The sequence below is a fragment of the Sycon ciliatum genome, chromosome 3 (genome assembly GCF_964019385.1).
Source record: "Sycon ciliatum chromosome 3, ocSycCili1.1, whole genome shotgun sequence".
NCBI lineage: Eukaryota > Metazoa > Porifera > Calcarea > Leucosolenida > Sycettidae > Sycon > Sycon ciliatum.
This window is the reverse complement of record NC_088645.1, coordinates 18635772-18657180: the sequence shown is the minus strand read 5'-3', so window position 1 is coordinate 18657180 and position 21409 is coordinate 18635772. Positions and strand designations below refer to the sequence as shown.

General features: G+C 44.6%; 1 protein-coding gene across 1 annotated transcript; it reads left to right on the top strand.

Annotated features, from left to right (window-relative positions):
- Nucleotides 1-3284: 3284 nt before the first annotated feature.
- Nucleotides 3285-15246, top strand: LOC135811655 (uncharacterized). Its single transcript, XM_065324891.1, has 6 exons — nt 3285-3502; nt 7846-8349; nt 9763-9987; nt 11881-11955; nt 12251-12364; nt 13158-15246. Exons 1-6 carry the CDS (start codon nt 3472-3474, stop codon nt 14255-14257), a joined length of 2049 nt encoding a protein of 682 aa, XP_065180963.1. The 5' UTR covers nt 3285-3471; the 3' UTR covers nt 14258-15246.
- The last annotated feature ends 6163 nt before the right edge of the window (nt 15247-21409 follow it).

Genomic DNA, 21409 nt, shown 5'->3' with positions numbered 1-21409 from the left:
TACTATTATTGCATGGCGTTGTGTGGTCCTGCAGCTGGTGCCAACTGGCACATTCATTGTATTCACGCATGGATAGCTCCATTCAATCTGCGCACACATCCCGTACACTCACGAGAGTAGTAGTCAACTATCCAATCAGCTTGACGCGATCATTTACCAGAAGTTCTTGCCATCACTGACAGGGCGGTCCACGGGGGAGGGCTCTGCACTCCGCCGTATTCTGTCAGTTGCAGCCCGCTCTGGTGGCATGGCCATTCCTGTTCCGGCAGCGGAAGCAGAGAGGGAGTTCAAGTCCTCCCGACGTGTTGTGGCTCCTCTTGTTGCCCTGATTACGGCACCTAATGGTCCAATGCGTGAGGGAACTGCCGACCAACAGCATACGCTTGACAATGCTCCGGAGCAGTGTCGTGGGCAGCCCTCTCTTCTTCTCTCTTTCTGCATAAAATCGGAAGGCTGTGGAACTGCCATCCACCAAGGATAAACATCCCACGATTAAATTTCTAAAATTCAGCAGCAATATCGCTTGCACGTGAAAAGTTTTAAATATAATTGTAGTGGTATATCCATGGACATTGAATTGTTTTCTTTTTGAACAATCCAGCCCTGTTTGTATTGCTCAGTATGTACCATATACTGTAGTAGTATAGGTGGAATCCTGATAATTCGAATATGGCTTAATTCGAACATACCGCTTAATCCGAAGTTTTTCCAGGACCAATTTCTATCAATACGATTCCCAAATAAAAAATTCTGATAATTCGAACCTCGAACTGGACATGTCGGTTAATTCGAAGTCTCACAGATTCCACTTGCATAGAAAATGTGTGGGATTTGTGCTGATAATTCGAAGTTGGCCAAGTGTAATTCGAAGTTCACTGTACACTGTCCTGGTCAGTTCAGTTTGCATGAGTAGGCTGTGCCGGTCAGTTCAGTGTCCCTCAAATTTGTGTCTAAGGTCCATAGCGCAAATCTGCGTGACCATGAGGGCATTTTGACATACATATTGAGTTGTGGGTTTATGTTTGGATAATTAGAATGTTTTTATAATTAGAAGTTTTTTCCTGGCATTTTGAGGTTCGAATTATCAGGATTTCACCTGTATATGTAGTTTTTTCCTCACCGTATATTTCCAAAGCATGATTTGCATAAGGAGATCCCCTCGATAGGCCATTGCCACTGGGAGATACTTTAAATAAAGATCAATGATAAAATTTAATGATATTGGCCGTATCACTGTTGTAGCAATTTTGGTATTGTATGTTGGTCAGGACTTGATGGTTGATTGTGTTGTTTTTTTCACGGCTGAGCGTAGCGAAAACGTGTAAAAAACGTATTTTTCACTCACCATTTTTCTGTCGTGCTCTGCTGCTCTTCCACTGCGCAACTCTCCCCCACCTGCCATCGTGGTCTTGTATTCCTCGTAGAGCGTGGAGTTTTCCCGCCCTCCCTCCCTTGGGTCCCGTACGTTGTGGGGATTCCATTGGGTGCTGTTTTACTGGTTTTCAATGGCATACTTTGTTTTGTGTGTTTCTGTCCCGAGGGTCTCGGGGTTTTTTGGTTGTACTTCGACATATGATTACTCCTTTCTGCTTGTTTCTCTTCGGTTTTTCTTTTGGGTGTGACTGGCAGTGGGGCAGGTCCCATATTAGTAGAAGGGTTTTTTGGCCGCAAGGCGAGTTTTTCCCCCAGCCCGGTTGTGCGGTCGTGGCTGGAAATTTAGGGAGTCGGATTTTCAGGCGCTCCCCCACTGGCCAGTCACCCACACCAGGACATTGCTCTGCTCGTGTCTTGCACTGACATATCTCTTGCTGGCCGCCTTGCTCTTTATTACTTCTGGCCTAGTTTTTGGCTAGCGTGTGGCTGCGAGTGTGGTGTGACGGAATACTGAGTACATTCTGTGAGTACATTCTGGTAGACCACTACCCCATGTACAACCCGGTTGCTATGTGAGTAAAAATACTCGTTTTCTTTGTTTGACTTCTCTGGTTTTTGTCTTTTCTGGGTTGTTGCATGAGTTTGATAAACGGTGCTGCTCTGATGGTTAACCATTTGTTTTGGTATTCTCTAGTTGACTTGATTCTTTTATTTTATTTTCTAATCGGATTTTCCTATTTATTTTATTTTATTTTCCTATCTATAATGCGCTGGACTGGATTTTTCACCATTGCGTTCGTTGCTTGCACTTTTCGAATTATTCATTCCGACACCCAGTTTATTATCAAATAAAAGCAAAAAGGTATCAGTAGAAGAGGTTGGTGCGACAATGGCGATATTTGGGGAATCGTGTTTTGCTCCCTACGTTGGAGCTTGCGCTATTTCTGCCGACTTGAATTCTCATTTGACGTGTAGTGAGCAGGGAGCAGTGCTTTCTTGCAGGTTTGCCGAGTGGACGGTTCTATGGACTTTACGCGTGCTCTGGATGGCAGTCGTGAATCCGTCAAGAGAAAATTCAAGTTGGCAGGAATAGCGCAAGCTCCCACGAAGGGAGCAACTCACATTTCCCAAAGTTCTTAGTAGTAATTTTTGAAGAAAGCAGTAGTAGACGAATGTATTATTTTAATAGGGGAACCCTACAGACGATGTCATCTTATTACAGGCAACCCTGTGAATGAATTGACACAATTGAACAGACTCTGAGCGATAGGTCACAAAAAGCATCCTGTGAGATCCACTAGGCTACACAGCATGTGGCTGTACGACCACACAGTTACACACCCTAAGCTCCACGGACGGTCAACGAATTTAGCCATATAGCTGTTAGAATTTGTCCAATGTTACTGCATTGGACGAGCGTTCAGGATTATTCAGACGGTCCTGCGGCATTGCTATATTTCCTGTTTGAATGAATGCTAAATTGTGTACTGTTCACCTAACCTTTTTTGGCCAGAAAAGCTTATGAGTGTCAATCCCGTGCAAGGTTCATTGAATACGGAAACATGTCGTTCCCGTGAACAGAAGTGTTTTCTGAGTCTATTGTTCAACAATGAACCTTTGAGTACACCAAAAGACTATATATGCCAATCGTTCTCCCTTCGACATGGCCATGACCATGCACGATACTCTATAATCAGTTCCGCCCTTCTGAAAATGCTTTTAGCACTCCCTTGTAGCATGCATTGTTAGCATCCTGTCCGCAGTAGCTTGCCATAGTGCACCACATGTTTTTCTATCGAGTCGAGGCATTCAACCACACCTGCTAAATAAGCCCTGCATGCAGGATTTTCTACGTGATTAAGGCTGCCTTCTTGTCCAGTTTTCTACCGTGCTAAATCCTCTAACTTAGATGTAGCTGGGACACGACCTGCGCTTCACATCAGTATCAACACGAGCAGTTACGGACATATTCTCTCTATCGAGCTCTTGAAGATTTCCAATGCTACGCTTAGGTGTTGATGTCTCGAGAAAGCAACACGAATCCTCCAATACGGTAGAGTGTATCAACTAGAGCCAGTGACGAGAGCAGGGAGTGCAATGCATTGTCCAATAGCTCTTCTTCTATCTGGTAAGATTCACAAACAATGTACTGTTTAACCTAGGAATTTACTAGTAGCTATCGGACTCGCGATCGGACTCGCGATCAAGGCAATAGGTAGACTCCTAAGGCTTAGAAAACAGGTACCAACATCTTGGGAAATCCATTACCTCTACACAGTATCACGTATGTAAAAGTAGTGCGGCATCTAAAATTCCGAAAAAAATATATGCAAAATTCGGTTAGTTTGAATGCAGACTAGCCCTTGGCGAATCATACCGGCAGAAACATTGGCAGAATTCGGTACTTTTTCTGGTGAGTGTTATGCATGTTTTGGTATGTGGATAAATAAATGGAGCAGAATTCAAGGAATTGCCCACCATAAGGTTCGTATGGTTCTGCCAGCTTCACTGGTTTTCGAGCAGAATCTGCCACCTTTTCGAGTAATATCCGAAAACGGCTAATACAGATACGATTGATGCTTTGTATTTGAAGTTCTGCCAATCTTGTTAAAAATTATTATGTTTATTTCTATTATTTCAAATAACGCTGAGTACTTACACAATATACATGCATAAAACCCAGCATTTGCCAAAATGGAAGGAAGAATGAGGAACGAGCGAGAATGAGCTCAATATCAGAACTGCCATGGCAACACCGGCAACGCGACAGCTGCAGAATGTTGGAGTGTTTGGGTCTGCTTTGTTCGTTCTGCCGTTATGTCACACCAGTACTGCTCTCTATCTGCCCTTTTTTGCAAATTGTCTGTTTGTGCCCAATGTGTTCCACTTGTTGTGTAGCTTTCGACTTCATAGTTCTCGCCTGTTGTTTATCAGGCTGTGTTTACATGAGAAATTTCAAACCGGGTCGAGTTCAGCGCGGGTTGAACGTCTGTGCGAAAGACAAAATAGGTGAGCGTTTAGGGTTTGTTCACACATCGCCGGTACGCGCCGGGAATCATCGGGAGTGGGCCTCTTGCAACCTCTCCCGGCGCATTGCGATTGGGTGAACAATTGCAGTCGTAACAAAATCATAAGGTAAATATCGCATGGGACCGCCGGCAAAGTTGGACAGTGCCCAACTCTTGCGATTTGCATGCTCACCAAGCGAGTAGGGATTCCAGGTGTCAAGGACTTCGATATTTTCCAAGATTGTGATGGAGCAGGATCCCTCTCGACTCATGTCAAAATGCAAAAGGAGCCATCCATGAAATTATTGCTCTGTATCGCTCCAGCCCAGTCTGTCAGCTGTCCTGTGACGACTTGTTGTCGTTTTTGATAGGCGATAGCAAGAGTACATAACCCCCCAGAGTGTGCAACGGCTGATCCAGCTCTGCATAGGGTATTGGTCGAGCGGAATCGGATCTTTGCGTCATAATACCATACACATCTGGGGGGGAGTCGCGGGTACTCTTGGATCAAAAACAATGGTGCCCTGCCTCGAGACCGGCCTTGCGCTGGTGTGGAGTGTACGCATGACATCAGAAGATCCAATTCCGCTCGACCAAGACCCTATGCAGAGCTGGATTGGTGTTGCACACTCTGGGGGGTTATGTACTCTTGGCGATAGAGGTGACAGTTTAGTAGTGGTATTCTGTGTGCAACATGGCTCAGTACACATGGAATGGAGTTTAGTTTTTTCTTCTGTTTTTGTTTTTTTTTCGCCCGCCCGCGTGCCTTTTCCAGAAAATATCCGACGCGAAACATAGAATTAACTTGGTGTGGCCTTACATAAAGACAGTTGACCAGGGTCAAACACTGATATGGCGCCAAAGGTCCAATTCTAGAGTCCTGTATGGTCACGTGAATCCGTTCGCGCGAAATTTGCATGTGCAGTGCTGTTCAAACCTGGCGCGAGATACGCACAGAAGTATGTTTATACAATTTTCTTGACCCAGGTCCATTCATTTTGTGTACACGGCGGGTTGAAATCTGACCCGGGTCGAACTCAATCCGGGTTGAAACGGCTCATGTAAACACAGCCTTAGTATATTACGATGTGGATATTTGCTCGTACAACTAGAAGGACCTGCAAAAGACGAAAATAGTATGGACCCACGGTTAACATACTCTTCAGCGCACCCGAAATCGCACTCCGCATCATAGCACACCCACGATATCAGCATCAATGTTACGCGCACACGGGTTTGTGGCGCCGAGATTTTCCGCCTATTTTGTGACAGCTTATCTTTACCCAGCGACGGAAAGTATAAGCCTTTGCCGATGCAGCGATAAGAACAGTTAGCGCTGCATATCTCAGCGCGAGTTGTGGTTAGCGTTTGATACCTCAGCGCCAAGTAGAAAAAAGCATTACAGTCCATTTCAAAACTGTAGACGCTTACCTAGGCAAAAACCGTTATGCCAGCATCTATACTACATAAAATGTCGTGATCCCTTTGTGCATAATTTTTTCCAAATTGGGCGTCTTTTATCCAATCGTTTAGAAACTCTATAAAAGTAATTGTGGAGCGATCCTGAGCAATATTCCGTAAACTATTCTCAAAACAGCCAAATTTGAAATATTTCAAAAACCCTACGCGTCTATAGTTTGGAAATGCACTGTAACTACTTGTCATAGGCACAAAGAGCTCACCAAGAATTTGAATCTCTGAATCTTGGAATCATGGAATTCATTACTTTCACAACCTGGCGTGGAAAACAAGCAATCAGCCTTGGTGGCTACTGCTACCGACAGGACTAGCACACTCGAGATGGACGGTTGTTGTGGCGGTGCATGGAAGTAACTTGCTGCGCTAGAGGAGAAAGGAGGGGGGGGGGTTGAGGATATTCTTATCCCTCGCGGACACGCCGAACATTTTCATGCCACAAGGAGGGGAGAGGGCCTCCAGTGGAGCTGTATTTTAACAATGAAAGAACAAGCACCGCAACGACCTGACCGACTCCGCAAATTTACTCTACTGTCGCCGGATGACTCCACGACATGGATGCCCTGGCAGCATCCACAATACCGTCGGAATCATCTCTATCTGCGTCACTTTGCCGTTCGCGTCGAGCTGTTTACCCAACTCTACCGAAAACTTTGCGCTCAGTGTATTCTATTTCACATTAACGTTAATCAACGTTCAGTGTATTTGGCGCTGAAATGAATACTGCTGTGCATTGTTGGCGCTGAGATGAGCAAGGCGACATTTCGCCGGCGTTCATGTGATTAAGGCTCATTTTGTTGGCGCCACGATACATTCGCTCGATGACACTGTGCGTATCCATTGCCTTTGCAAAGTGCAAAGGCGAATGATTTTTCGGGTAACAGGGTAAGCTTCAAAATTAAAGACTGTAATGGGTTCGCTGCGGCGATGTGAATTCGGACCCGCTGGGGTGGGCGTTTGCAGCGGACATTACGGTACCACCCTAACCTAGCTATCTACTTTCAGGCATGATTTTATTTTATTTTTTGCAATGTTCACATTCCCAGCTCGAAAATAATAAAGAAAGACAATTGTACTGAGACTTGGAGGAACGTGACAACGGTTGAGCACGGGCTGCACCGAGACGCTGCAGTGATGGCGGGACATTGATGGCTCTGCCGACCTGAGGTCTCGGCATCACGGCCAACAATACACACCCAAAATAATAGATTGAGCTGTAAGAATCAGCAAAGTGAAAAAGAAAGGGTTAACACAGGTGAGTGTGCAGGAGAAACTGTGAGACTACCAACAATTAAAAGGGTTTGGACTGAGAAGAGCATCATCATGGCTTATCATGCAGAGTCGATTGTCCGAGCTAGTTCCGATGCATAGATAGGTATAGACGAGAGCAGCACCATAGCGAGTTGACTGCCCAGAGCCAAACAGTGAATCGCAGATGGCTATAAACGCTCGTTTTGAATGCCTGCATTGACTTGTTGTGGGAAGGCGGGGCCAGAAGAGAGGCGGGGAGGGAGTTCCAGTCACTAATACTGCAGTGTGGGAACGAGCGCTTCAAATCCAGCGGGACAGATGCAAGCAGCTGGTGTTGTTGGAGCTGGTGGTCATGGCCAATGGCACTACCATGCTCGCTGCGAGTTCTGAGGCTGAATGAGGGGAAATGGCGCCGTGACCAAAACAGAGAGCAGCTGCGGAGGACCTGGCAGGTAATGCGGCTTGTACCGGCAAACAAGCGTTCCTGATGCCGGCTGGGGTGGCGAAGGGTTCTTGCCCGGCCCTACCTAACTATCTAGACTTTCCTACACTGTTTCCTTCTATTACTACCTAGCTAACTCTAGTCTGGCGTGATGCCTGCTGGGATGTCCATTGACGTCCCCTAAGGTTGAGTTATTGGCATGGGAATCATACTCAGGTTAAGATGAACGGAAACTGTGTATAAAATTGCACGGCAAGCCACCACTCTATAATGTTATGTACTGCCTGTGTTAAGGGCTTTGTGTCATCGTCCTCGGTGAGCAAACGTGCAGCAGGAGGCAATGTTTTATCGAAGGCAACTATCAAGAGCGGACAAACTCTATCAACACTGTTGGAGTCTTGTACTACAGTGTATTAACCAAACAGCACTCTAAGTGGCGGAAAGTGGCCAATGGCCAGACAGTCTCTGCAACGTTTAAGCCTACATCATCCTGCAACATGGTTGTACGGTATGTGAACTTCTACATTAAAGGAGGATCAGCCTGTCAAACAACTATTAAATTGATCCGCGGAAGCAAGATGGACACGTTGAGCAATTTGGCTCATTGTGGCCCCGAGGAAACAAAATGCCTTCGATGGCATGGCCTGAATGAGATGCCGTATTATCTAAGACAACAGTGTCCAAACCCATCTCAAGTGAAAGTCGTGATCAGACCAGTGCGGAATAAAGATAAAGTATATCCATGCTTGGTCAGTGCCAACAGTGACAATATCCCAATCATTCGACTCTTCATGGAATGTAAGTGAATATTAACGTTAATACACAAGTTTGTTTTCTTGTGCTCCTATAAATTAATTAAATAACATTATTATTTATTCTAGTGAGGTGCCAGCAGGATATGTACATACACGCCATTTGACAGAAGTAGTAAGTAAATGTCGCGTTCCAATAATGCCAGGTAATGTCTAACGATTTCACAGCAGTAAAGCCAGGGCAGGATTCCTAAGTGCTAGGAATCCATGGATTTAGGTAACATGTTATTTCACGTTAGCGAATGCAGGACCTATCATAGTTTACATTTCACATGGTAATTATATCTCCGGACAGGTCGCTATTCCTCGATCAACGAGAAACATGGCAAGCTTTGTACATACGAATAGACCTTTAGGGCCAAACATCAAGAATACTTTTAAAATCAAGCCGAGTCGAGAGAATGTAGTAATCAGTATCCTATAATTATGTCTTTTTAAATAACGAATCCGTGTCATCTCTTTGGAACACGTCCTCACTCTCCATGAAAAAAACATCCAACAACAGAAGTAGATCCCCCGATAGGCTATGCCTTTGGGAAATCTTTAATAATAATAATTCGCGGGATTCGCGTTGGCATCGCTTGAATGTTCAGAGAGGGAAATCTTTCAAATAATACAAATAAGTACAAGAACAACCAGAAATGATGAATCCTATCCATCTCATGAAATCTACCGTCTGTGCATTAGCTCTTTTATTAGTGTAGGTCAGCTCAGATAAATGCAAAATTAATTTCTACAGCTAAAGTCGAAAAACTTGCCATGGCGTGTCATAACTAAGTGCTCCTAATTTCACTGCAGATGGTGGCGGTCGCTCTGTTCTTTGGACGTGCACCGAAATTGCACTGTCCAGTCAATCCATTATATCGTTCAGTTCAGAACACTGGAGAGTCATTCCAACAGCTTGTGAAGAACTAATTTTGTTTATTCTGCTATACAACGGGAGTGGATGGCGCTGTCAATGTTTAATTCGAATTCAGCAGGATGTATGTAGTTAAGGTGAGGAGGGAGGTACTCATGGAAGTATCAAGCGTCACTGCAGAGAACCGAAACGAATACTTTTCATCATCAACATCAGAATGCAACCGAAGGCTTGATTCTGTTCAACAATTCAAACAATCCTGCGGTTGCTTAATTTGAGACGAGAGTGGAATTTTTTTGTTTTGCTGTTAAAGCATTTGTAACGCTACGTTTCGTACCCGTCCCGTACTAAAAGCGAATTATGCAAGCTAGGATACCCATAAATTGGTTATTCATGGTGGTACATGTACATAGTGGTGGTGGTGATGGCTTGAAGGGTATTTACTCTTTTTCTCTCTCTAGATTCCTCTAGTCATGTCCATCCTTGCATGTTTCTTTACAGGTTTTGCTACTACCTACCATTTGCCTGTGTTTACTGCAGACACGACAAAAGAAGAACCCACTAAACTGGCACCCACTACACGTAGACCTGTGCCGACAACTGTTAAAGCAAGGCCTACAACATCAAATTCTATTATACCAACAGAAACAAGAAATATACCCATTTCACCGATCTTCGTCACAACAGAGCATGCCATACAGCCTACATCCGAGGTCCAAACAACAATTGGAAATCGGTCTATAACAGCATCCGACGAAAAGCAGGGTATTGATACGTAGGCCTGGGAATTGTTTTGAAAGCCTACCCTTTCTTTATCTTACTAATGTTCTCTGTCCGCAGATAGATCATAGTCTCAGATATGTATTGTATTTTTCCAGTCTGAAATACCTTTGAGAGAAGTTATGTGTATTTGGAACTAATACCAAGGTTAAGAACCTAGATTTCCCTACCATGCATTAACAATTAAGGACCTGGTTCTGAAGACGACCTGGCTTTAACGACCGATTTTGCTTGCATCGTAGGGTGGTCGCTTAAATCAGGTTTTACTGTACATGTAGGCACGAAGAAGGTGACTTTGAAAATGTCGTACGGGGTAGAAGCCCTTTTGTGACAGTCATGACACCACATTTAGGTGCAGGACGCATCATATTATTGCCAAGGGACTAGAAAATAGCTGTGCCTCGTAATCGACCACCAGACCCCTACAACCGCCCTCCCCCCTCCCTGCACAAGTCTAAACAAAGGTGCCTTGCATTGTACATAATTATGTCTGCATTCCCAAGTTGTTGTTGTTGTTGTTGTAGAAGTTTATTTAACGTCGCACCACAAACAGGCGATTTCGCCTCCTTTGATACATGTGGACGACAGAAGGAATGAGAGAGAGGGGGGGGACAGAAGTATGGAGAGAGGAAGGGTAGAAATAAATAAGCAATCAACCTCAGGGCTACACCAAAGCAAAAATGGAATGGGAACATACTATATACAAAATAGCTTCATACATATATTGCAAAACACGTTTACTATTCTTCAGTCGGCTATACCACAGAAACACACTAGCCGAAAAGCATTTAAACGGAGCCATGATGCGCTTTTAGCAGGGCACAGAACTGAAGGTGGCTGGGCTCGGAACGGAGATCAGGCGGGAGCTGGTTCCACAGGACTGCGCCGATGAACTGCATGGTCGCTCGACCCGCAGGACCGGGCCAAAATGGTACTCGAACGAGGTGATGTGCTGCTCCCCGAGTGCGGTCACCAGTAACTCTCACGAAGAAGCTGGTGAAGAGGGAGCTAGCTCGGGAGAACAGACAACGACGGACAAAGATGAGGAGCTTAATGTTAAACATGTCCTCCAGGGTGGTGAGGCGGAGCTGTTCAAAGATCGGGCTCGTGCGCGACCACGGTGGCAGACCGAAGAAGCCGCGGATAGCGCACTTCGTTAGACGTGTGAGGGGCTCAATGTTGCCAATTTGAAGTGACGGATAAAAGGCGTTGGAAGCGTACGACAACCTACCCTGGATCATCGACCTGTAAAACAGGATCTTTGACGCCAGGGTGAGGCTTCGGCGGCTCCGCCACAGCGCACCTACTGACTTCCGCACCTGCTGGATTGTGTGATTGACGTGAGGCTCCCAGGAGAGCTGCCCATCTACCATTACGCCCAGGTACCGCGCTTGTTCCACAACTGCAAGGGCTGCAAGTTGTCAATACACTTATCTCATACTCTGCGCAAACTTGAGGAAAAGGGTAAGGGGTGTCCGATCTTTTCAAAGGCCTTTCGACCCTAAAAATACTGTACAGCACGGACCAGGAACGATGGAGTTTATGTTTTCCTCTTCATTTTCAATAGTTTAAGGACATGGCAAAGCGAGTAAAAGTTTTCATCTCTCCAGACTTAATATTGTTTTGTGTCTTGTTTTTTAATTTACTTTTCCTTAGATGACTAAGGCTAGTAATTACACTGGCATGTTAGATAGCAACCGACGATACAGCCCTGAGCCTTTTGTAATTCTGACGAAAAACCCGGACATAATGTTTCACGTAGTCTATGTACAGCGTTATCCGATGGTGTATACCGTGCTGATGTAATGAATCCAACCACTTCATTGCATACTTATGTCTATGGCGTTGTTGTTCCTCTTCTTGTTTCACTTGCGTCAGATTCTGTACAACCACAGTCAACTGTACCAACCACGTCACTCACTACGGCTTCAGCTGAATCACATAATATATCAAGTATGAACAGCCATATGAACAGCCGTGTACCGTTGCTTAATTTGAGACGGGAATGAACTTGTTGCTATACCGTTATAGCATCTGTCACACTAGGCTTCATACTCACTGAAGTAACAAAGGCGAATTTTTCAAGCTAGGATTGCAAATAGTGTGTAATGCATAGTGGTACGTAGTGGTGGTGTAATGGATTGAATCATATCATCTATCTCTCTCCAGACTGCTCTAGTGCTGTCCATTCTGGCGCCTTTGTTTACAGGTTTTGCTGCTACATACTATTTGCTTGTGTTTCCTGCAGACACGACAGAGGAAGAACCCACTACACTGGCACCCACTACACGTAGATCTGTGCCAAAAACTGTCAAAGCAAGGTCTACAGCATCAAATTATGTTACATCAACAGAAACAAGAGGTACACCCACTTCACCGACTTACTTCCCAACAGAGCACGCCACACAGCCTGCATTCATGTTCCAAACAACAATAAATTGGTCTGGGACAGTAACCGACGAAAAGCCCGGTATTGAAACGTTTGTTCGGGACTGTGTCCAAAGCCTACTCTTTCTCTATCTTAGTAATGTTCCATGTCCGCAGATAGAGCATATTCTCTGATGAATATTGTATTGTTCTAGTGTGAAAATAGTTGTGCCTCGTAATCGACCATCGAACCACTACCCCCCCTCCCCCCTCCCTCCACAAGTCTAGACAATGAGCCCTTACATTGTACATGTACGTGTATCTGCATTCTCAAGTTGCCAATAAGCCTATACCCCTCTGTGAAAGCTGAGGATACGGGTATGGGGCGTCACGCCCATTAAAAAAAGATTGCACAGTACGGACCAAGAACTATTGCTAGAGCTGCGATGAAGTTTATGTTGCTCTATTCGATTTCAGTCAGTTAAAGACATAAGGTAAAGCCCGTGAAAGTTTCAACTGGACAGAATTTTTACTGTTTTCGGTGGGACCTTTTCATTTGCATTTACTTTCACTGAGATGACCAAGGCTAATAGTTTCACTGGCTGTTTAGATAGCAACCGAAGATGCATCCCATAGCATTAGTAATTCAGATTAACAAATGATCTCGCATTGTGTATGTATAGTGTTATACGAAGGTGGATATTGTGTGGTTTGACTGAATTCAACTTCTCCATTGAATCCTTGTGTCTATGGTGGTGTTGTTCCTTTCCTTGTTTCACTGCCGTCAGATTCGGTACAATCACAGTCAACTGCACCAAATATATCCCCTACTACTTCTTCAGCTGAATCACATATTTCGAGTTTAAGAAGCGCTGGGACTGACGAAGACGCAATCACCATTACACACGACGCAACAACTCCAGCTCCCCTACCGACAATTCAATCTACCAGCGCATCTCTGATTGCTGAATCCACCAACTACATCTGGATCATAGGCGTAGTGACTGGAAGCATTCTAACTGTGATTCTCATTGCTCTACTATTTGTGTTTCTATATAAGAAGTGCCGCAGAACCTCGGCACAGGTTCGTATAACTAACACCCGAGATCATGGAAGCGAGCCTCCCACCCAGGGATTCAGAAATTCTGACTATAGCTACACCGACTTGTGTGGAAATGCGTCTGACCCAACACGATCCGAGTACGAATGCGTTAACCCAGACGGAGACTACCCAACAAACCAGCAGGGTGTTCTGGAGGTTCAATATACAAACACGAATCCACACGGCAGCAATAATCTTGTGCCACAGAAACCGAAGACATCCAACGCTGAGGAAGAATATTCCGTAGCTGGCGCAGCCACAGACCATCGTAACCAGTCTCTACAGGAAGCTTCAGAACATGCTTTATACACGTGTCCAGAGGAAGTCTCCGTTCTAGACCTACAGCAACGACCTGACTCCACCTATGATGAACTACACTATGAAAACAAAGAATGGGGCACTCTTGGAGACGCGAGACAACAGGTGTATTCTGATGTGGAGGAAATTGACCATCTGGACCAACCACAACAGGCAGAGTCTTCATACGACAAACTATGCCATCCCAAGAGTGGGAAGGCACGTGCCGCCAGTGGGAAGCCACATTCACATATACAACCTGGTGCAGACGAAACTGCCCACGAAGACGAGCCGCAGGAATCGGACCCTGTGTACGACAATATACAGGAGGACAAAGGAGGCACGGAACCCGGCGCTCCTGCAGATATACAGAAACAGGACTATGACGATGTTGACCTGGTTTTTGCACTATCTGACAGGTACAGCAACCAACCAAGCGTCACGTGTGATCCAGTAAATGTAACCACAACGAGAGATTCGAGCCTTTGAATATTATACGAATGCAGACTCGGAGCTAAAAATCGGCAGTCTGTACGTATGCTTTAGAAGGAGCATTTTCGCATCGTTATTTGGAGTTTAACTGATTATGTGTGTATCTGTGTGTGCACGTGTACGTGAGTGTGCCCGTGTGTTTATGTTGAAGCCACTGCACTTCAAAGCGTTGCTCGTTACTTAATGTTGCCCTTGGAGTATGTCGATTCAATGCAATTACTGCAGATACACAATGTGTCCCTCAGATGATCATCCCAACAGACCACGACCTCTATCAACTGCTGAACATGTATTTGCATAGAGCTATGCACTTTCTCGATACATTTTGCCCTTCAGTCCCATTAACATCATCCACGTTTGCTTGTAGTATGAATGATCAACGAATACAGCTGCACGTGCATTTATACGTGATAGATGAAATGCACGTGTATTCGCGGATATAATTCACTGTTATCCTCAATGTCAGAGAACCAAATACACTGTAGTTAAAGCCATACCATAAACGATGAATTCGATTGAACTTCATACATGTTACATGCGTATCTTCCAATTTCGAACTTGGTGTTTCCTTAGCTTCTCCATGTCTCATGCAGTCATAATTGACCTATTTTTCCTAATGCATGTACTGTTTCCGTCATGTTTTCGCTTTTGAGTTTGGAAATTCCATCCCGAAACAAAAGCTCAGGCATATCATTCAATATCCATAGAACTAGTACGTTTCAAAGATGATAATTTCTAGTATAGGAGTACTTAATCACTATTTTGCCTTTTCCTGCCTTCAATTCAGTCACAACATTCTACTGTAGAAAGTGACATTAAACATTGCTTCTGGAAACACTTTGAATTTGCTCACGCGTGGGGAGGATAGCGGTGTTATTTTTACTTGTCACCTTTGAATTAGGGATCTTTTCTACGTTTTAATAGCAAGCGTTAAAACACTTAGGTATAAATGTCTTTGATTACGAATTATCATCCAGCAAGGTCGTATTACCGATTTCACTTCAGTGTTGATCCTTTGATGGTATGCTACCCATATTCACCTTCGGTAATGATGTGAACCAAAAGATTCTGCTAGCGTCAGAGCTCGCGCTCCCTTTTGACTGACTGACTCGTGATTGCCTGACACATGACTGACTCACGGCTACCTTCTGGGGCACAGCAGAAGATTTTGGGACCATCCACTCTTCAAACCTGCACATATCCCTTGAGTCCGTCATTCAGGAAGAAGGAATCGAAATTTGTTAACCAGCAGTCAAAACTTTCTTGGATAATTATCCAGCAATATATCAGTCAGAAGCATTACGGTTTTTGAATACTGGGTAAAATTTCTGAATTTCAGTTTATTCATGAAAATCTATAGAAATGAGAACGGAGGAAAGGACAAAATGAATGTTATTCAAACAAAACTGAGCGATGTTTAACCGCGAAAGCGTGTTTAGCGACTTGCTGAGTAATTCCAATATATTGATTTAGTTACTCGATGCCTGTGTGGCCTTAACCCATACACAAGGTTCATTAGCAGTGATTCACGTCTAGCAATAGTTTAAATTGCGGAGTACCCACTAGGTACCCAGCATGGAACAATCTGCATACGTCCCACAGTGCCAATAGTTGGTCTTGAAAACAGTTCACCACAATGAATGACTTGAGGAATATTCACATTTTATCACTCCAGCATGAGCATACACGCACTGAAATTGACCTCCTTGAGAGCAAGGCAGGGACGACGTCACTTGCCTCTTGGTCATGTACAAGCTTCCTCCGCAAATACTTCCACAAATAGGGTGAACTGATGGATGCATAACCGTTAATTCTATGATAAAATATGCTGAACATTCATCTGTCACGACGTGCCGTTTGTGGAAAATGGCTGTGAGGACTGCAGCAGCTACGCATGCTCCCCTGAAAGACATCTATAACATGGCCCCATGACCACAGGATTTTTACACGGGTATCATGGTGAACTGGTGGTCAAGCCAAACTCTCACTTACGTTGGTTGCACACACGGTATGTTTCGACGAGTTGGTTCATCTAGCTTCTCTCAGCTCATGGTATTTTGCGACCGTGCTCCAAAGAGATGGATAGAACAATCTTTGGAAGGTATGTGTTACTGCTCCGAACTTCATTTCAGTTTATCTAGAGTTAACTGCACTCTTTTGATTATACAGTCATGTACTTGAACGTGAATTGACCTTTTGACGCCCATCGCAGCTACGGCAGAAGCGACAGGAAGTTGAGCTTGGATAGAAACGATCAACATGTTGCAAGGCTGAAGAATTGACCGCCACTAATCAGGCTGGTCTACACCAGACAGGTATGCAGTGGCGTTTTCTGGCCAGTGAATCCCTACATTTTCGCCTTTTTTCATTCAAAAAATTGAAATGCTCGAATATTCTGTATATTATCTCTTTCATAATGCAGATAGTGACACAAACTGTGCAGCAGTAAGCAATCTTACCCGCTATTACCTCGCTAGGTTTGTAGTCTTCAGTAGGGAACATTACGTTGACCTCCGCCTCGTGGTCCAGATAAGAGAGAAAGCTGCTACAACGTATGGGCATTAATCTGCACAGAGTCAATCAACGAATTGCACGCAGGACTTGCAAGGAGGAATTGGAGTACGGTCACTTATAGGGAACACAAAGTATATGATAAATAATTCAAGGGGCATGGCAGCACAGCAAACTGGAATCAGATAAACTAGAATATTGGCTGGTGGATGAGTAAACCAACGCTCTTTATCACACGAGGGCCAACAGTGTGACTTTGCGTTTAGAGTTTCTGTGGAAGATTGTCAGAGCTACCGTTGTCATGTTACTACATTGAATTCAAGTTAGCGCTAAGACACTACACGCCTGAAGTACGAAAATCTACTCTGATACATAACTGTACTACAATCAAGAACATGCACTTCAGGTATGGCCGAGACGGGAGCTGACCTCATACTGTCAACTTCCATACTTCTCTCAAGTACACATAATATAAACATGGTGCATATCGTGACCAGACAGGTGTGATTTCATTTTAGCTCCACAGTAGGACACCGGATGGCGTTAGACTGGCGGTCTCTAACCGTACTGACGCAAGAGGTTTTGAAATGGTGCAGAGTAAGTAGATGTAGTTCCTTCTGGTTTGTCAAAGACCTGGGCCTAGATCCAAAACCAAGTGAAGTCTGGGGAAGATAGGTCATCGCTGCTGATACACGCCACCTTCAAACTGGCGTGAAGTTACGCGAATACAGCGCGTATCGCCTATAAGGTTGGCGGTTATAGTGATCAATTTCTCAAATTCATTTTCATTTGCCATAACTAAGTGTCCTGAAACTGTATTCACAAGTATGGTGGTAAACACGCATCTGGCAATATGGCGGAAAATACACGCCGGCCAGGGATTAACCAACAGGAAGTAAGGAGATGAATTGCTGTAAAAAACAGTATTGTATAATGTATAGTTACAGAGTTCAGTGATATCGTCTATAGAAATATTTGGCCTCTAGCGATCAAATTCAGTTTTCAAACCCTTCTACTACATTATTTTTGCATCCGGTAAAGTAATTGATGTGAAATTAAGAGAGCATGTCTGAGAATACCAAAGTATGTGTGCAAGTGGATCTCTCCGATTTCGCTCAAAATTTGCAGGTAGGTTGCCTTTGGGGTGTGGATCGACTGTGCAAAGCCCTTGAAAAAGTTTCTGAAGGGAACCTTGAAATTTGCATACCCCTCAAAAATGGCCGAAATATCACATTATTTATGGGTCTAGAAACGAGTCACGCCACAGCGTATACGAACAAGCTATGAACAAAACTACATCAAGCCAACATTGCCTCACCTTAGAAGAGTTCCTGGAGCAGTACCGCTTAGCCACGCCAGCATCCCAGAAGACGAGGTCCATCACCCCCTGACGCCACAAATGATCGTCTTGAAAATAGCCAATTTACAAGCGCTGGCAAAACAGCCAGCTACGTCCTCAATTGGCCAGAACTATACACCGGCAGATAGTAGAACACCTCTTCTAGCGCTGAGGACATGTCCCCCATCTTCCTTTTGGGGTTTTCTTGAAATAAACATTTTTGAATTTTTCCACTCGACCATGCTGAAATACGGCCAAAGTCATACCTGCGCAGGAAAGCTCGCCCCGTCGCGACGTCTCCTCAGCAATTTCTACTCCAACACTACTCCCAAGGCCGCAGAACAAAGTGTAGTTTTGACTCTGACAAGGAAAAGCAGCGGTGATCACTTGTCACTCCAAACGACAAGCTTCTCCTTGCGCCACGAATATTTTTTTGTGCGACTGTTGATGCAAAAGTGACTGAAGGCCTGAGCGCAGTTTTTGAATTTTATTGCAAGATGCACGGTGAAATCACGTGCCTTGTGACGCAAGAATGCCAAGTCGCGTGGCCCACGGCTCACGAGATTTCAGAGTCACCTTCGTCAAGTGCGCTTGTTACTCGCCTTGAACGCCCGTTGGTCTGGAAGTCATCCCACTTGTGTTGTTACTGCGCTCAAGAACACGCTGGGCCTGTTGTAGGCCTACGAACCGGGACTTTCCCTGACCATGTAGGTCGAAGACCAGTGAAATGATGATGAAATCACATTCTTTATGACGTAAGAAATCTCTCATGCAGTTCACGCGACAAGTGCGTGCAGTCAGTGCTACTCGCGTGCCAGTCAACACAGGGACCGAGCTAGCCGCTTTTGTCGAGCATCGACATGAAAACAAGGGACTTTTACCATGTTTACTGTTGGACTATGTTCGGGATTGCAGGAGGTAAGTGTGAAAGACGAATAACTCTCCATGCTGTACGGGGCATATTTCAACGGCTTGCTGCCATTGCAACACTCCTAGGACAGGTTGTTGGGGTACTCAGCAGTTCAAGCAGGAAATGAAGCTCATCTTACCTCTGCCATCATGGTCTGTTCCGAGTAGCGTTCCAGGCACTTTCACGATCGTTGGCCGCGTATCGTGATGCAGGAAGCGTCATCCTACGTCACAGAGCACGCGATCTCACCGTGCATCTTGCAATAAAATTCAAAAACTGCGCTCAGGCCTTCAGTCACTTTTGCATCAACAGTCGCACAAAAAATTATTGGTGGCGCAAGGAGAAGCTTGTCGTTTGGAGTGACAAGTGATCACCGCTGCTTTTCCTTGTCAGAGTCAACACTATACTTTGTTCTGCGGCCTTGGGAGTAGTGTTGGAGTAGAAATTGCTGAGGAGACGTCGCGGAGGGGCGAGCTTTCCTGCGCAGGTATGACTTTGGCCGTATTTCAGCATGGTCGAGTGGAAAAATTCAAAAATGTTTATTTCAAGAAAACCCCAAAAGGAAGATGGGGGACATGTCCTCAGCGCTAGAAGAGGTGTTCTACTATCTGCCGGTGTATAGTTCTGGCCAATTGAGGACGTAGCTGGCTGTTTTGCCAGCGCTTGTAAATTGGCTATTTTCAAGACGATCATTTGTGGCGTCAGGGGGTGATGGACCTCGTCTTCTGGGATGCTGGCGTGGCTAAGCGGTACTGCTCCAGGAACTCTTCTAAGGTGAGGCAATGTTGGCTTGATGTAGTTTTGTTCATAGCTTGTTCGTATACGCTGTGGCGTGACTCGTTTCTAGGCCCATAAATAATGTGATATTTCGGCCATTTTTGAGGGGTATGCAAATTTCAAGGTTCCCTTCAGAAACTTTTTCAAGGGCTTTGCACAGTCGATCCACACCCCAAAGGCAACCTACCTGCAAATTTTGAGCGAAATCGGAGAGATCCACTTGCACACATACTTTGGTATTCTCAGACATGCTCTCTTAAGTGGTATAAGATGCGAACATTAGAGGCAACATGCCACGTACTGCTCTTTTCACTCTGAAACTCAACACTTGCAAGCCAGATATGAAAGAAAGAAAAAAATTCTTTGAAATTCTCCGTGAAGTCCAAATGTGAAATTGCAATTTGTATTTGCTCGCAGTGGACATAGTCTGATGCGCTCCCCATGACATCAAGCGAATGGCCGAGGGCCCTCTTGATTGGTGTGAGTTGCCAGTATGATGCAAGCCAGATATGGATTGATCGAAGAAGGATAGATTTACCATCACTGTGGATAAGAGTCATACTGTAGCTCAGTTGGTTAGAGCATTGCTCGCGAATAGCAAGGTCCCTGGTTCGAGTCCCGGTGGTGTGACTGATGATTTTTTCTTTCTTTGATATCTGGCTTGCAAGTGTTGAGTTTCGGAGAGAAAAGAGCAGTACGTGGCATGTGGCCTCTAATTTCCTACAACTTTGAAATTCTCCGTGAAGTCCAAATTGTGAAATTGCAATCAGATGCGAACAGACGAAATATTTGCCAAGTATTGTTTCGTGAGTTCTACTTGTTTTAGTTGTACAACATACCTCATTCGTGAAGATGAGTCAGATACTACTCTCCCTGCTGTTTTGTCATTGTACACACTGTTGTCATCTCCCCTTTTGACGAGTAGGTTGTGTACTTAGTAAAAAAAATATATATATGTTGGACTCAGTAGAGCGTCCAGCCCCTATATGATGTCCAACCCCTATATAGAGTCCATTGGTCCAAAATCCACTGTACAGAGTCCAAACTTGGAATCAACTGTGAGCTCAAAGTTTAGATGGACATCACTCCCTGTATAGAGTCCAGCCAATTGGCTTCACCCCTATATAGAGTCCATTGGTCCAAAATCAACTGTACGGAGTCCAAACTTTGAAATCAACTATAAAGAGTCTTTATGTGGACAACACTCCCTGTATAAAGTCCAGCCAGGCATCCCCTATCCAGAGTTCGAAATTACACATAGGATCTGCTGTAAGCAGTGAATATTAACCAGAAAACGGCCTCTCCCTTTAATCCTTTACATCATTCACTTCTCAAGATAAAAAATTAGTATTGAGGCGCCACTGCAGCCACTTTATTACATGAAAAACCCTACAAACACCATCCTCAAATCAAGTGGTCTCTTCGCAGACGCTGCAAAATACAATATCTCAATCATGTAGTGTTGCCAAAGTATTGTGCACGCACACACACGTACACATGCACACACCCACACAACGCCAAGAAAATACCTAGAAAAAAACCAAGAATTGAAAGAGAATAATGGAGAGCCAAGGATTAATTATTTGTTTTCAAATTATGCGGAATGCGGAAA

Coding starts and splice junctions, on each gene's coding strand:
- LOC135811655 (XM_065324891.1), top strand. CDS start 3,472: ATGCATTGTCCAATAGCTCTTCTTCTATCTG. Junction 8,350..9,762: donor CATTCGACTCTTCATGGAAT/GTAAGTGAATAT, acceptor TGTTTACTGCAG/ACACGACAAAAGAAGAACCC. Junction 11,956..12,250: donor TGAATCACATAATATATCAA/GTATGAACAGCC, acceptor TGTTTCCTGCAG/ACACGACAGAGGAAGAACCC.